This window comes from Poecilia reticulata, chromosome 22 (genome assembly GCF_904066995.2).
Source record: "Poecilia reticulata chromosome 22, P_reticulata-male-v2, whole genome shotgun sequence".
In the NCBI taxonomy this organism is placed as follows: domain Eukaryota; kingdom Metazoa; phylum Chordata; class Actinopteri; order Cyprinodontiformes; family Poeciliidae; genus Poecilia; species Poecilia reticulata.
The window spans coordinates 22,661,084-22,676,212 of NC_088851.1; the positions used below are offsets into that span (position 1 = coordinate 22,661,084).

Sequence of the window (15,129 nt, forward strand, 5' to 3'; positions counted from 1 at the left end):
CTGCGGGGGTGAATTCTCCTGTGGGAGCGTCGCTTTGTTCCCTGAACGTTACCAGCCTGTCGAGCCGCCATGCAGGTGTCTGCATGGGTGTGGCGCCGCAGCCGCTGGCTGGCAGCTGCGACCAACCATTACCTTAGATATCGACTATTCAATCAATTAATCGGGTAAAAATCAGGGATATTTTATAGACTTTTATTTAACCTCTTAAGCTTCTTCTGTGGTAATATTAGAAATACCATTAGAACAATATTTTTTTGTATTATAAATAAGAAAATAAACTTTTTATTGCAACTAATGATTATCTTAGTTATCGATTATTTGATCAATTAATCGGATACAATTTTTTGCACATTCTACTGATTTCTTTTTATTTAACCACTTAAGCTTTTGCATTACTAATAATTAAAGTAAATTTTAGAAATATTTTTAGTATTGTTTTATTTTTTAAATAAGAAAATAAACATTTTATTGCAACTATCTTGTGGATAGTTCAAATATTTTAGTTTTGTCTTATTTCAAGTGAACTGACAAACTTTTCAGCAAGATATAATTGTTTTGAGTCAATTATTCCTCAATATTGATGAAAAGGTTCTAGTTCCATTGGCGGATTATTTAACTTGCAACATGGAAACATTTATTGTTACAGGTGAAATGATGCCAGTGGAACCAGGACTTTTTCAATATTAAAGATTAATTGACTTAAAACAAGCTGAAAAGTTACTTCTAAGTTAGTTGTGTTTTATTTAAGATATCTGAAATAGAAACTAGGCAAAATACTTGGTAATATTTTGTGTTTTTACAGTGTGGGTGTGTTATTTCAGCAAACTGCCATTTTTTATACTCCAGCTACCAATTAATTAATTATAACAATACATTTTATTGTAGGTGTCTTCTTGGTCACCTTAAATAGGTTATCAAAGTAATAGTCAATAATCAGTTGACTAATCGATTGATCTGATTAATCCTTTCAGCCCTGGTTGACGTATATCCTCCTATTGTGTGTTGACGAAGACGCTGATGTCATTTTCTCTTCCCTCCTGTTACTGAGTGGCAGCTCTGCCTTTCAGGAGGTCAGAGGCTTGTTGCATTACAGCCAGCCTCTACTGCCCCCAGCAGGCGACTCAAGGGAAGTGCAGCCGCCAGGAACTGAACTGGATCTCTTATCTGCGTTCATGCACCTCTTATGTACCCACAGTACCAACAAGCTGCCTCCTCCATAGATTCCCTGTCGCTCCCGATGAGAGCATTTCCAGGAGTGTTAATGTCGAGTCTCGCCTCACTCTCCTGTTAACACGGCGGCCGTGTTCTCTCCTCGGTCAGCCATGCTGGCCTGCCTCCCCGGCTCTCTGCCGGATTGTTAGCGGTGATGAGGAGAAACACGATAATGGAGGAGGAGATGTGATGTAAGTACGCTCTCAAGCACACTCGCAGAGAACAACTTGAGATAATCTGCCGGACAGCGGGACGAGGATCCGTCTCACACACTTCATGTCCCAGAGGAAGCAGCGTTCAGCGGAAAAGAGCGTGACCCGTGACCCGCCGCGCTGAAAGACTGCTGTTGAAGGATATAGTATACCTGTGAGAGTTATGTGTTTGGCTTGTCCACAGAAACGGTGGATGGGGGGGGAGTATGTGTGGTTCGCAGCTACATTTTCTCTCCTGGTAAGATTCTGCTTCTCCGGCTGACTCCGGGTATCGATACGAACAGCTCTGCCTTTGGATAAACAACCCAGAGGAGCAGATTTGCACACAGGGAGCCGAAGCCCGCATTGCTCATCCAAACAGTGAACTCGGCTTGCCGTCTCTCTCTCACAGGGCTACATTTTCTCTGGCTTAGGAAGGAGGGGCAGATGGAGTGAAACCGGAGCCGCCTCAGGAATGCAGGGGGTGTTTGTGGAGGACTGGAGAGGAGTTTAGTGGGTGCAGGAGGGGGTGACTAAAGGGGTAGGATGGGTGATTAGGGGGTGACAGCTGAGTGCTGACCCCTCTATAATGACAAATCATCTGGCAGGTGTGTGGCTCCCTCCTCCCTGCAGCTCCTATCATTCCCAGGCCAGGAATCCTCGGTCGGTGCTGGAACGTACTGCGCTAAAGGAAGATTTCCGGGCATTTGTAGAGTCATCCTGCAGGGTTATGACTGGCTTTTAAACAGATTCAGCATTTATCATACAGATGCGCTGCTCTGTGCCTGTCACTCACCCTCGCTCTGCATTCAGCTGCTTTAATATACGTACAGTTAAAACAAGGAGTTTACATACTGTGTTACGGCTGAAGAAGGGATTCATTGTGATTAATACTATTGGAAGAGGAAAAGAAAAAAAATCTGACTTTAATCTGAGAATTCTGTCTTTTCTTTTAAAAATTATAGTCTGAATTTAGGAGAAAAAAGTTAGAAATGTGAGAAAACAATTTTAATTTTGAGACACAAGTCAGAATTTTGAGGAAAGAAATCAGAATAAGTATGAACACTCAGAAAAAAGTTCACATTTTGAGAAAAAATTTTTTATTTTGAGGGGAAAAAGTTCTTTTTATTTTTTGTTTTCAGTGGCCGAAATCATCTGTCGATCGATTCAGTCGTTTATTGAAACGATCCCCAACTGATCTAGCAGTCGATTAATCATTAACTGGAGTGTACAGATTCGAAAAATGCAACTTGCTGAAAGAACTACGTAATCAGAGCAATAATTAAACCAAAACTGTACAAAATATACTGCTCAAAAAAATAAAGGGAACACTTAAACAACACAATGTAACTCCAAGTAAATCAAACTGTCCACTTAGGAAGCAACACTGATCCCCGTTGTCAATCAGTGTTGCTTCCTAAGTGGACAGTTTGACTTCACAGAAGTTTGATTTACTTGGAGTTATATTGTGTTGTTTAAGTGTTCCCTTTATTTTTTTGAGCAGTGTATATACACATTTAGCATTTAACGTAAAAACATTTTTGGTTGTAATATGTTCTACCCAAAGCTCCTCAGGAGTTTTAGCTTCACCTGTTTCAAATTATGAATACAAATTGTTTTTCTAGTTAGCACTGGGAGCAGACAGGAACCTTTTCAGATTATCTGGCTCATATCAAACTGTCACAACATAGTTTCAGTTCAACAAATATGTAAACTAATATATTTTTCTATAAAAGTTGCACACTGCAGCTTTAACAGATTCTCCCACCTGAGTTGTGGATCTCTGTGGCTCCTCCAGAGTTTCTTGTCTCTTTATTTTAAACTATTTTGTGTCTTAACTCATGAAACCAAACAAGAAAAACCATGTTTGTGGTTTTAACATAACACAAAGTGCTCTGGATACTGGACTGCATTTAGCATTTTTGTGTAACTATTATTAGTCTTTTGATTCTGTAAAGAACTGGGTTTGTATTATTCTTTCCATAACAAAACGCTAGCAGCTTCTTCACGCTTGCTTCATTGTAAAAACCTTAAGCGTAGAAACAGACGAAACCACAAGCGCTGATTCTTCAGTGAGTTTTGTTTAATCCCGATCGCTCGGACGCCTTTTCTGTGGTTCGCATGTCGATTAAGCGTCTGCTTGCTGCGCCATTACACGCTCATTTTCCTTCCATCTCAGTCTGACTTCCATTTTTAATCTAGATCCAGCCAACACATGGGGTCTGCATCTCCGTTTCTGGAGCTTCCCCGCTCTTCGTCATCAGAAAACTCAAACATTTCCATCCCGCTGCAGCGTTACTGAGCACAAACGCTAGGAGTAGCCACACGTTCTCATCTGGAAGTCATGCTGAACATTTTGCCACTTATCCTTTCACTCTGAATTAGAGACGTTGCAGCGCTGCATTTCCCAGGCAGTGGGGGAGACTTTCAGAGTCCAGTCAAGAAAATCTGCTGTCGTTATTAACAGAGGTGGGTAGAGGACCAAACATGGTACCCAAGTGAGAGTAGCACTACTTCATCCTATTTTTACTCAGGAAAAAGTAAAAAGTAGCCATCCAAGATATTTGGTAAAAAGTCGACTCACGTACTGAGTAACTAATCAAATTATTTCATCATTTAATAACTAAATATTACACAACCAGATGGACCAAAATATTAAATTAAGTGGATTTTTTTGTATTTTAAAGACTAAAATGACAATAATTCATATAAGTGACAAAAAACAACAATCAGGCAAAATAAATGTTTCCAAATCAGTTTCTTTCACTAAAAAATTTACAATATTTTAACAGAAACTGCAGGTGCAGGAGACTTTCTTGTTAAAACATGTTTGTTTTTCAATCAGTGGCTAGAAAATCCAGACATTTTACTCAAGTAAGAGTAGAAATACTTCATAATAAAATTACTCAAGTAAAAGTAAAAGCTCCAGCGTAGTAAAAATACTCCTAAATGTTTTTTTTTGTTTGTTTTTTTTTAAGTTACTCAAGTAAATGTATCTAGTCACTACCCAACTCTGGTAATGTTTCATATTTACCTGAGTAACATTATGGAAACAATGTACTTGTGCTGTACTTTTCACTTTTACTTGTGCAATATTATTATGAAGTATGACTCAATAAAATTACATTATAATATTGTAATTACCATAAAACATCTACTTTTAACAATCTTAAACCACAATAAACAGTGTTAAAAAACGTATTTTGGTTTTATTCTATGGTTGATTTACATGTTTCACACAAAAACTATGATGTCATACAAGGAAGAGGCGTGTTTGAGATGTTAACTTAAAAAAAGAGCTGGGCCTTTCCAAAATGTCGCTGAAAATGTGCTGTATAAATAAAATTACCTTACCATATTAATTTTAGTGCATTTTAATTTCTAAATTTGAAGACAGAAACCAGAAAAAACCCCATCTAAAACCCAACTAACTGTAAAAACTGTAAAACTGTAAAAACACAAAATGTTACAAAGTATTTTTATTCTTTTTTTCTTGTGAAAATATCTTGGTACACTTGAAATAAAACAACACAAACTCAGAAGTAACTTTTCAACAAGATAAATGGGTTTATTTTAAGTCAACAATTCCTTAGTACTATTAAAAAAGTACTTATTAGTGAAATCTGCATTTTGTTTTTACAGTGTAAAAAGGAAAAATTTGACTGATTTTGATTTAATGTTGGAAAGTGAGATTTTTTTCAAACACTATCTAAACTTATGTTTTCCATTGTAAATGGTGGAATTTAAAGAATTAAATTTAATTAATTCAAGGTGTTGCTGATTTCCAGAAGCAGGAAGAAATGTTTTTTTTTTTTTTTAAAGCCACCTATCTCTCATGCTCCTTTGTCCCAGTTGCAGTCTGACGCACACACACACGCGCACACACACGCACACGCACACACACACACACACACACACACACAGAGACACACTCGGAGTCCTTCAGTTGTCTTCGTCACCTGTGCTCGTCTTTTCCAGCTCCCCCGAAGCGACATGATGGGCCGCTGCAAAGTGACCCATATTTACCCAATAATACAAAGCTTTGAAAAGACGTGTATCAGGTTGCAGCTAATGCTCCAGTGGGGCCTGGAGAGTGAAAGATGTTACCGGCCCAAACATCTTGGATTTCAGTGCCTCGTGAACAAAAGGCAGTCCAGTCTTTGTGAGGAAAGTGAGAACCAGGGGGAGAAGTGGAGGGCGGACTGGTAGGGAAAGGTTTAGAGAGTCTGTTTCACAGGGTTATATCATCTGAATGAATGTGTTGCGTCTTATTTTCTGTTTTCTGAATGGGTTTTATCACCATTTCTGACAACAGTTTGATTTATTGTTTCAATTCACCACAATTCAAATTGGAGCTATGAAAATAAATTAGCTCAATGCAAACATAGCCAACAAAAAAATTCATGTTTTTCAATAAAACTTTTTGCACTAGGATTTTTCAGCCATATCGGAATTTGCGTATTTCACAAAACTGCAATGGAAACACTTTTTTTGCATCACGAGTCATGTGATCAACAAGCGGATGTTACTACTGGCAGAAACGACAAAGAAAACAACAGGAAGTGGAAGGAGGATGATTGATCTTTAATGACTGATCACTTGAGGAAACTTATTCATGTGTTGTTTCTTATTTATTGGAAACACTGCAATTGTGAAATTGTGATTTTTTTTTCACATCAAGTTTTCATATTTAGAATGAAAACAAAGCGATGGGAACCCAGCAGTTTTTAAAAGCTAAAATTTTGGATAAGGTGGCTTTTTATCCGTGTCAAAACTTGTGTAGTTGTGTGTTTGTATACAGCAGCAATGCACTTATTTTTTAGCAAACAGCTGCTTTGCCATTCACTTTAAAATTGTACAAATTGGAATTACAAAAATAAATTTGTTGAATGGAAGCGAACCAATTTCAAAAAAACTTGCATTATTCAAAACTGTCATATTCCACTAATTTTGTAAAAACACATTTTCTCAATTGCGTTGTTTCCATTAAATAAGAAACCCAAATAGAATCACACATGAATTGGTCATAAAAAACACGATGTGCCATCATCCTCCAACTACTTCCTGTCGTCTTCTTTGACTTTTCCACCTGTAGAAAGATTTGTTTGTTGATCTCATAATTCTCGTCATACGAAAAAAAGTGTTTCCAAAAAAGATATTAATACGCTAACTTTGATATGGCTGGACACCCATCTCCCCCCCTCAACCCAGCAAAAAAACTGGGTTTTTTCGAAATTGACGAGCTTCCATTAATCAAATTTATTTTCGTAACTCTGATTTGCGCAGTTATATGGTAATTAGAAATGTAAATAGAAACATGTAATTTTTTCAGTAGAATGAGGTGGATTTTCAACTGTATCAAAATTTGCGTATTTTTCCGCATCACACTAGTCACGTGATCAACAACCGGAAGTTACTACTGAAAAACGAAGACGACAGGAAGTGGCGGGATAATGGCGGCGCGGCTTTTCATTTTTAAATAACTCATCATGTTATTAAAACTTATTCACGTGGAAATTATGTTTATTCAACAATAGCGGAATATCGAAAATGTAGCGCTGGAAACGCAGCTGTAGGACTCCGTTTACAGGAAGGCGGCGCCGAGTTAGCGGAGCGGAACCGAAGCTACACTCTGCCGTTCTGGGTGAGAGCGGGTCGGACAGGCTCGGCTTATAAAGATGATTTCACCTCGTACTCTTCATCTGCAGCACTCTTCCTCTCCTTCACGCTCTCCTCTGGCTCTGCCTCTCCTCGGGGGCTTGCAGGTATAAAGTTACACAGAGCTCTCAGCTTTCTTGGAAGGAATGACCACATGAGTAGCTTGGGGATTAGATTAGCAGGAAGAGCAGACTTAGGCGGGCCGTAAATAGCCCACTTTTTTCACCATTAAAAAGGCCCGGTACAATATAATCAATAGATAGCACTCATCTGATGCAGGAAGCCATATGAGAAGACCTCCCTCAAGTGCTCTGAAGGACAGGCTACAGCAGTGTGGGCCTAATGAAGTTATTATTAATCACTGGGGCTGCTGTGTTGTTTCTCTAGTGGGTGATGAGAGCGCTGATCTGATTGGTATTCTGTGACTTTCTCTTTCTGGATGCGCTTTCATTTTTGGATTTATGTCACATCAGCCTAGTTTTCTATTCTGAAACGATTAATCTGATTATTGAAATAATTTTCAGCTAAATTAGTAATTGATTAATCACTAGCTGCACCAGCAAATTGCCTTTTTTATATCTGCACATTCCAGCTAAGAACATTTTGAGGTTTCTATAGACGCAATATAAACAACTAGTTTCAATCATATGCTACAAATGATTTTCCACCATTACTTTGGCGCCCCCAGTGGCGCAGCACCCCTATGCATGGCATGTAGTTCATAATCCCTTTTTGCGCCATTACTCAAAGCAGTAATTAAGCCAAAACTGTACAAATATTTTATATAAGATAAATAAAATAACTACTCAGAGCTCTTCATGTGGTAGTTTTAGCTTCACCTGGTTCGTATTCTGTGAAAAATCTCCTAATTAAGCAGCTTTTGCGATCCAGTTATTAATGTGTCAATCCAACAGATCAACTCTGTACTGTATTGATGGTAAGTCGAGCAGAAAGGGCTGAGTTTTTCTGACTAACAGAATAACAGAACTACTTCCCTCTGCCTGGCTATTTTTTTCTTAATTAAAACTTTTTACAAACCTTGTTATATAGTTGTCATAAGGTAAGTTGTCTTTTATACATCAGTCATGCATTTAAAATTTAGCATGTTATATTGATAACCTAACAGCTAAAGCTAATTGTGGAGCAGCTTTAAGCCCTCCAGCAGGGAGATGGGGCGGGATCTTGCTGCAAGGGGTCCATATATGCTCTTGGGGGCCCCCTGGTGGCGTGGGGGGCCTAACAGCCAATTAACTTGCATAATACCTCTCCTGCCTCATATACACCTCCACTCCGTCGCTCTCTGCTATCCTCCAGGCGTTGGGTTACTCTGTAAAGCAGCTTGAATGGGTCCAGGAATCAGAGTGCCGTCTGCGCTTCTCGTCCTGGCATCACTTTGAAGTTTCCTCAGCTCACAGGAACCGGGGGCCGCAAAGCCCGCCTCGTGTGAGGGCTCCAGAGCTGTCTGCCAGAGAAACGCCAGACGGGGGGATCAGACGGGGGCGGCATTAGGGAGAAAGCCGACATGTTGTTCGAGTTGCTTTAGGATGTTACTTTTCCAGCTTTGTTGTAAAAAGATTGTGCAGACAGAGGATTAGACGTAGCTGAGGCAGCTGTAACCCAGGAACACGATGTGGAGATTATCAGCAGCTCATCTGTTTCTCGGCTGTTTGAAGAAAGACGGTTGCGTCTGTCAGCACTGAGAAAACGAAAGACGTAGCAGATGATAGGCTACAGATTTCTAAGTAATCAATCTCATAATTTATTGATTAATCTATCTGTGTGCCGGATATTTATCCCTCCTTGGATTTGAGTCAAACCCTTCATCTTCATGATTTACGTTAAACAGTTTCAAATCTGAACGCAGCAGCAATAGTTTTTTCCCCTCATTCCTTTTAAATTTATTTCTCCTTTCTGTTTTAGTCTGTCCATTCTGCATCCATGCCTCTAATTTCTGATTTATATTTGAATACGTATTTGCATTGATCATATAATCAGTAGCAGGACTTTGAAATGACTGAGCTGATCACAAAATATCTTTACCTAGTTCTATCTAGTTATCTAGTTCTTCTGGTAAAATTGTGTCTTATTGCGCTAATGTTGCTATAGTTTATCTAGTTACAGAACAATTATCACAGATTATTACAATGAAAGACACCTTTTGAAAATATATATTTTTAGAAAAGAATGTGATTAAAATTAGTAATTTTGATTTGGTATGAAAGAAATCGGGTTTTATTTTTAAATTATACCAACATATGAAAAACATATTACAACATAAGCGTTTCATATCAGTCTATCGATTATTATTGATTAGTTTTTTGTTTAAAATATCAGAAATACTACCAAACCAGTGTCACGACCTTTCCATGTCGTCGTTATAACTGCTGCGCAAGTTTCTGGGCTTGGCCAACAGAACTTGTACTTTAGGGTTCAGGGTTGATTTTGAGATACTTTGAGAAGTTACTGTGGGTAAGTTTTCAGATCAGGTGAGTTTGTGGTAACTACAGATACTCTGATGGAATTTTGGTGAAACTTTTAGCCGCAAACTCCTCAACTGTTTCTGGTTTTAGTGACATTTAGGGCTCCAAAAGTGTTAAATACAATTTTGTCAGTAGGGAAAGTTTTAAACTGTTGCTGCTGCTGGTACTGAGTAACGCCTCTCCCGTCTTGTCAGGTACCTGAACCACGTCCGGGCCGCCATGCCGCAGGACACGGCAGGAGGATACACCTCGGCTCTGGCGTGTTACCGCGCCATCCAGGACGCTTTCAGCGGAATGTTTCCCGTCAGAGACTGAATGGACAAATACGACTTTACCGTCACTCTGACGTCAACGTAGAGTCGACGCTTTTCATGAAGATTTGTGTAGATTTTTTTGTTGTCTATTGATATTATTTTTAAATAAAATAAAAACATTTTTTCCATTTTGTGGGTTTATTTAAAACTCAAATGTAAGAAGAAGAAAATAATCTGGTTGGTTCAAAAATCATAAAATTAAGATATTGTTTGAAAATTTTAACTTAAAGTCCTAAAAAAAAACATCTGATGTGAAATCATGTTAAATGTGTAGCATCTTCACACTTTGGTTTCTTTGGGGCCGGTTCCTCAGACGGTTCTGTGAACACGGATAAAACAAAAATCAACATTTTAATCTGCTGTAAAAGAGAAGTTTTTTTATAAATTTATTAACTAGAAGCTCCAAACAGCAGCTTCCTCAGTCAACCAAAACACAGAAGAGTAGAAGAAAAAACATTTTTTAACTAAAATGATGCAAAATGTAACGCGCAGCCGAAAATAAATAAAAGCTGCACACATTTTTTAACGGTTTAAATATGATCCAGCTATCTACAAAATGGGAAAGACAGCAGAACATGTCATTCATTTTAAATGGCTGCAGGAAAATAAAACTTTTCCTGTAGCCAGGAAAATGATTCCTGGCTACAGGAATCATATAGCTCATAAACTTGTTCAAGGAAGCATAATAGGTCACTTTTAAAAGGTTTGTGTTGTACTTTTTTGTAAAAGGAAAAAAAAAGTAGATTTATCATGACTGATTTGTAAAAGCAGTCAAAAGAGTAAAACATCCAAAGAGGTGAATACAGTTAACAACCGCAGTCGGTATGTTTTGTGTTCAGGTTTGTTTCTCACCTGTTTTGGTTTTGCTGCTGGAGTAAAGAACGTCTTTAGGGACAGTGAACCTCACACACATCATGTCCTTGTTTGGTGCCACGTTGCGTACAAAATGCACAGAGCACTCGTTCTCCAGAGGGAAGCCGAGGCTGCGGGACGCTCGCTGCACCACGTCCGTCTCCGGGTCGTCATGCTTGGAGAAACCGTAGCAATGCACTGTGGGAAGGTTCCGATCGCAGGTCGGCTCTGGCTGCAGGAGGCCCTGGAAAGCGTCCAGAAACTCCAGCGCCAGCGCAGGCAGGTTCATGACCACATGGACCGCAGATTCCCCCTTCAGCAGAGCGGGCAGCTCCCGCCTCAGAGGCCCGCGGATGAAGTCTCTGCCGTCCAGATTGAAGGTTTGGACTTTGCTCTCCACCTTGTTGAGTTTGCAGTTGTGTTGCAGCCATCTGTACGACTCCGGGTTGAGGTCGTTGGCCAGAACTTTGGCGCCGAGGCGGGCGGCCGGGATGGCGAAGGGTCCGACCCCGGCGAAGACGTCGAACACGGCGTCGCCACGTTTAACCAGCTGCACCACTCTTTGGTGCTCTGTGCTCAGCCGGGGGTTCCAGTAGACGCGAGAAAAGTCAAACTCGTAAGTTACGCCGTTTTCCTTCACCTGCAAGGACAAGATGAGGTGTAAGAGTGAGAGACATAACTTCAAAAATAGAGAAATTAAATATTAATTCAGATTATTCAGAGTTATTGTAGGTAGTTGAAGTGGTAAAGACAGAATGCAGATATTTTCTTATTGTTTACATCATGGACATTGTTTTTCAGCAAATTATTTTGTTTATCAAAGTTGCAGTATGTAGCTTTTTATAAAATATGTTTTTTACATATTTGTTGAAACTGTCAACATGTTATGATAGTTTAATATGAGATATATAATCTGAAAGAATCAATCTCCATCTTCTACCTGAGCTAATAGTACAGTCTGAAGAAACGCACCACCGAAACCAACCAATCAGAGCCAGGGGGCGGGTCTTAGCGCTGTCAAACAACCTCAAGTACTCGCTGCTAAATATGCTAAACAACTTACTGTTACAGGAAAGCCGTTAATCCGTCGTCATTGGTAGTCATGCTAACTAGCCTTAGCACTAGTTAGCATTTGCTATCTCGCTACAACGTAGCGGAGAACCAAAGGGGGAGGAGGTGGGATGAGTAGCGTCACACAAGATTGTGATCAACAGCACTAAGACCCGCCTCCTGGTTCCGATTGGTTGTTTCTAGTTTGCACTGGGAGAAAACAGGAGCTTAATTTTTCTCACAGATTTTTGTCTCATACTTTCAAAACATGAGATAGAAAATCTCAACAAACGTGTAAAAAATGACTTTTTATAAAACATAAGGGAATAAAGTAGGTCTGGACAATAAGGCATGAAAATTAAATCTTTGATTTTTTTTCATATCAGATCCGATTTCTGATTTAATTCTTTTCTTAAGTTTAGATTGATCACATATTGTGTTAGTTCTGTAAACATGTTGCTCTGAATATGGCTGAGCTGTTAGAATTAAATCAGTTTGTCCTGTAAAGGGGTATTATTGGTGATAAATAAATGAACTGAGCACAAATAAACCTGTCAGGCTGATTGATCTCTGTGGGGATGATCCATATAAAATAACAGCGCATACTTTGGCGACCATGTTTTCCTCTCCAGCCAGAACCTCCATCTTGAAGTTGCGGTACGTTGAGTCGATCACGTTCGTCTTGTTGACCACACAGGTGATTCCTGGGTTTTTGTCCATAATGACTTGACCTGCAGAAGAAAGAGCAGAAAATCTGAACTTTATCGATCAAATAAAAAAAAGTGTTTTAAATTTTTATCACAGCATTTTAATTTCGCAGCGATATTTAGAAATCATGTTAATTCAGTTAGAAAAATTAAACAATGTGTTTGATTTGATATTGATTTGACCAATGTGTTCTAGTTATTTTAAGCCCTAATTATTTCTCTGCCTCAGTTAATTAATATGTTCTCTTGTCTTTCTTATTTTGAAGAGTTGGTAATTATACTGGGTTTCTGTGTGACGCTATTGATTATTTTGACAATTTATTGGATGAAAAAAAAATTGTCACCTTCTAGAGATTCTTCATTTGGTTTTTTTTGTACTATGATAGAAATACACAAAAGATCCAAATAAATAACTCGGTTCGTTTTTTAAATAAGAAAATAAAAATGTTACTGCCTACAATGCATAAATATAGCATTTCTTTAGTTAACATTTGATTATTTGTAACAACTGAAGCAGCTAAAATTAATTCTTATTGTTTATTTCTTTTGGATATTTAAAATGATTTTCAGTACCAGCGTTAATGTTTATTAGAATTTAAAGTTTATTGATCTTTGAGAATTTGTTCTTGCCTGTAAAGGGAAGAAGTAATATATTACTTAAAAATTGTCTCAAAACAACAATATTATCATTTATCGCAATAACTACTGGGACAATTTATCGTCCAGCTAAGTTTGTTATTGTGACATGCTCAGTTAGTTACTATTACTGGTTACTTCCATAAGAAAGTTATTTTACTTATTTTCAAAAGTAATTTGTTACTTAGGTACAACCTGAATACGCAATAAATCTAATTCTTTCTGCCTATTCAGTTATATAAAACTTAATCATATGTCTCTTTGTAAAACTTGATTTCGCTCTTCTAACTTTTTACCGTTTTGGCAAATCACCAAAACATTAAATGAAATGCAGGTTTCTCTTTTTGTGATGATGCTTCCAGGCATATAGTCCAGTCCTACCGATGAGGTTCTTGTACGGCAGCTGGTGGTCTCTCAGGTTCATGTGGGCGATGTGTCCCACTCGGCTGAACGATGAGGTCACATCCTGCCCCTGAGGCAGCACCGCCTCCAGCACCTCCTCCGTCTTCAGGTTGTCGTAGGTCAGCTTCAGGTCGTATTGTTGCAGCTCATCAGAGACGCCGAACGACCTGAGCGCCTCCGCTTCAGCCTCACTGAACGAACTCGCCGACGACACCCTGTGTGGGTCCAGAAGGACCAACCGGAAACTGCTGCCCTCCTCGCTGCCTGGAACCACCCGATGCACACCTGGGCACTGGAGAGCGGACTTCTTCAGGCTCTTTACAACTTTGTTTAGAACCCCAGTTGGTACCTGCAGAGCTGGAACTGTGACGGTATGTGCGAAGGCGTCTTTGTCCAGAGAGGTCATGCCCCGGACCTCAGGAGGGGGTCGGTACAGTTTGGGCTCCATCACAGTCCGCCCGACGAACCCAGAACTGACCGAGTCTGAGAAGAGGAAACTCTGGAGAACAGCAGCAGAACCGAGTTTTGTTTGAGTTTGAACGGATTCAAAAGTTCTGGAGAGGAATCTGTTGAGAAAAAAATGGAGAAAAAAAATCTGATCAATTTATTAAACTTTAAAAAAATACAACTACACAAAAAGCAAACAAGATGCTTCTGACGTCTGCTCAGACTCTGCTGTTTTCTCCAAAATAAACTCGGACGTTTCTTCAATCATTTTCTGACGCTGATGAGTTAAAAGATAAAATATTTCCTTATCTGTGTAACTGATACCAAACCATAACTTCACAAGATGCTCAACATTCTTCATTTTAACTTCTTTGGTATTTTTGAGTAACAGTTGTCATGAAATTACTACTTTATTCTCCTAATATTACAACTGTATTCTGGTCATTTTGATGCTTTAATATCGAATTTCAAGTTTATAATTTTAGCAAGTCCAAATAAATCAGCTGTCAAACAAGGTGGCCGCCTTCCATTATGAACTATGGAAACCCCAGGAGTGCATTGGTGAAAAAAAACATCTGATTTAAAAATAAAAAATAACCCATTTAATTTAATCGGTAAAACCAATTTATCGCGCAGCCTTAATGTCCGCATATTCACACAAATTCACATATGAATTAAGCGGTAAAAAACATCTAATTGCCCCATATAAGAAAAGATTAGCACACAAACTAGATGCTGTCAAAAATGACTGCTTCCTGATTGTCGGATAAAGCTGACATATAAATAAAGATGCAGTGTGTTAGTAAATGTAATTCAATTTAATGGATACCTTCATTATAGAACATAATTATTCTGCTGTAAAACTAATGAAAGGGGACGTTTCGCTACTGTTTATCTCGACACAAACCGGCTCTGTAACGCTGCTTCTGATACAATACAATCTCTAAGCGACATGTCATAATGGCGGCTCTTATAATTACATGATTTTAATTCTAAAAATTGGACATTTATCGTTTAAAGTTAAAAATCAGCAGAAATAGAAACCTCACCTCAACATCCTCCGTTCAAAGGCATGCTTCAATTACGTCATCCACACTCGACGCGCATGTGGATGAGCCCTGGGGATTGGTCAAGAACTTTACAACTCGCTCTGTGATTGGTCAGTTTGTGTGACATCACA

General features: G+C 38.8%; 2 protein-coding genes across 2 annotated transcripts in view; one reads left to right on the top strand and one right to left on the bottom strand.

Moving 5' to 3' along the window:
* Positions 1 to 9,983, top strand: part of mnat1 (MNAT1 component of CDK activating kinase) — a 54,287-nt gene extending 44,304 nt beyond the window's left edge. Inside the window, exon 8 of the mRNA XM_008400032.3 lies at positions 9,736 to 9,983. Coding sequence (XP_008398254.1) covers positions 9,736 to 9,856 — 121 coding nt within the window. The 3' untranslated portion in view covers positions 9,857 to 9,983. The remainder of the gene's footprint in view (positions 1 to 9,735) is intronic.
* Positions 9,984 to 10,059: 76 nt separating this feature from the next.
* Positions 10,060 to 15,092, bottom strand: trmt5 (tRNA methyltransferase 5). The gene is made up of 5 exons (XM_008400031.3): positions 14,999 to 15,092; positions 13,482 to 14,068; positions 12,364 to 12,488; positions 10,708 to 11,347; positions 10,060 to 10,174 (listed from the first exon to the last, which is right to left on the bottom strand). Exons 1-5 carry the CDS (start codon positions 15,004 to 15,006, stop codon positions 10,113 to 10,115), a joined length of 1,422 nt encoding a protein of 473 aa, XP_008398253.1. The 5' UTR covers positions 15,007 to 15,092; the 3' UTR covers positions 10,060 to 10,112.
* Positions 15,093 to 15,129: the final 37 nt, after the last annotated feature.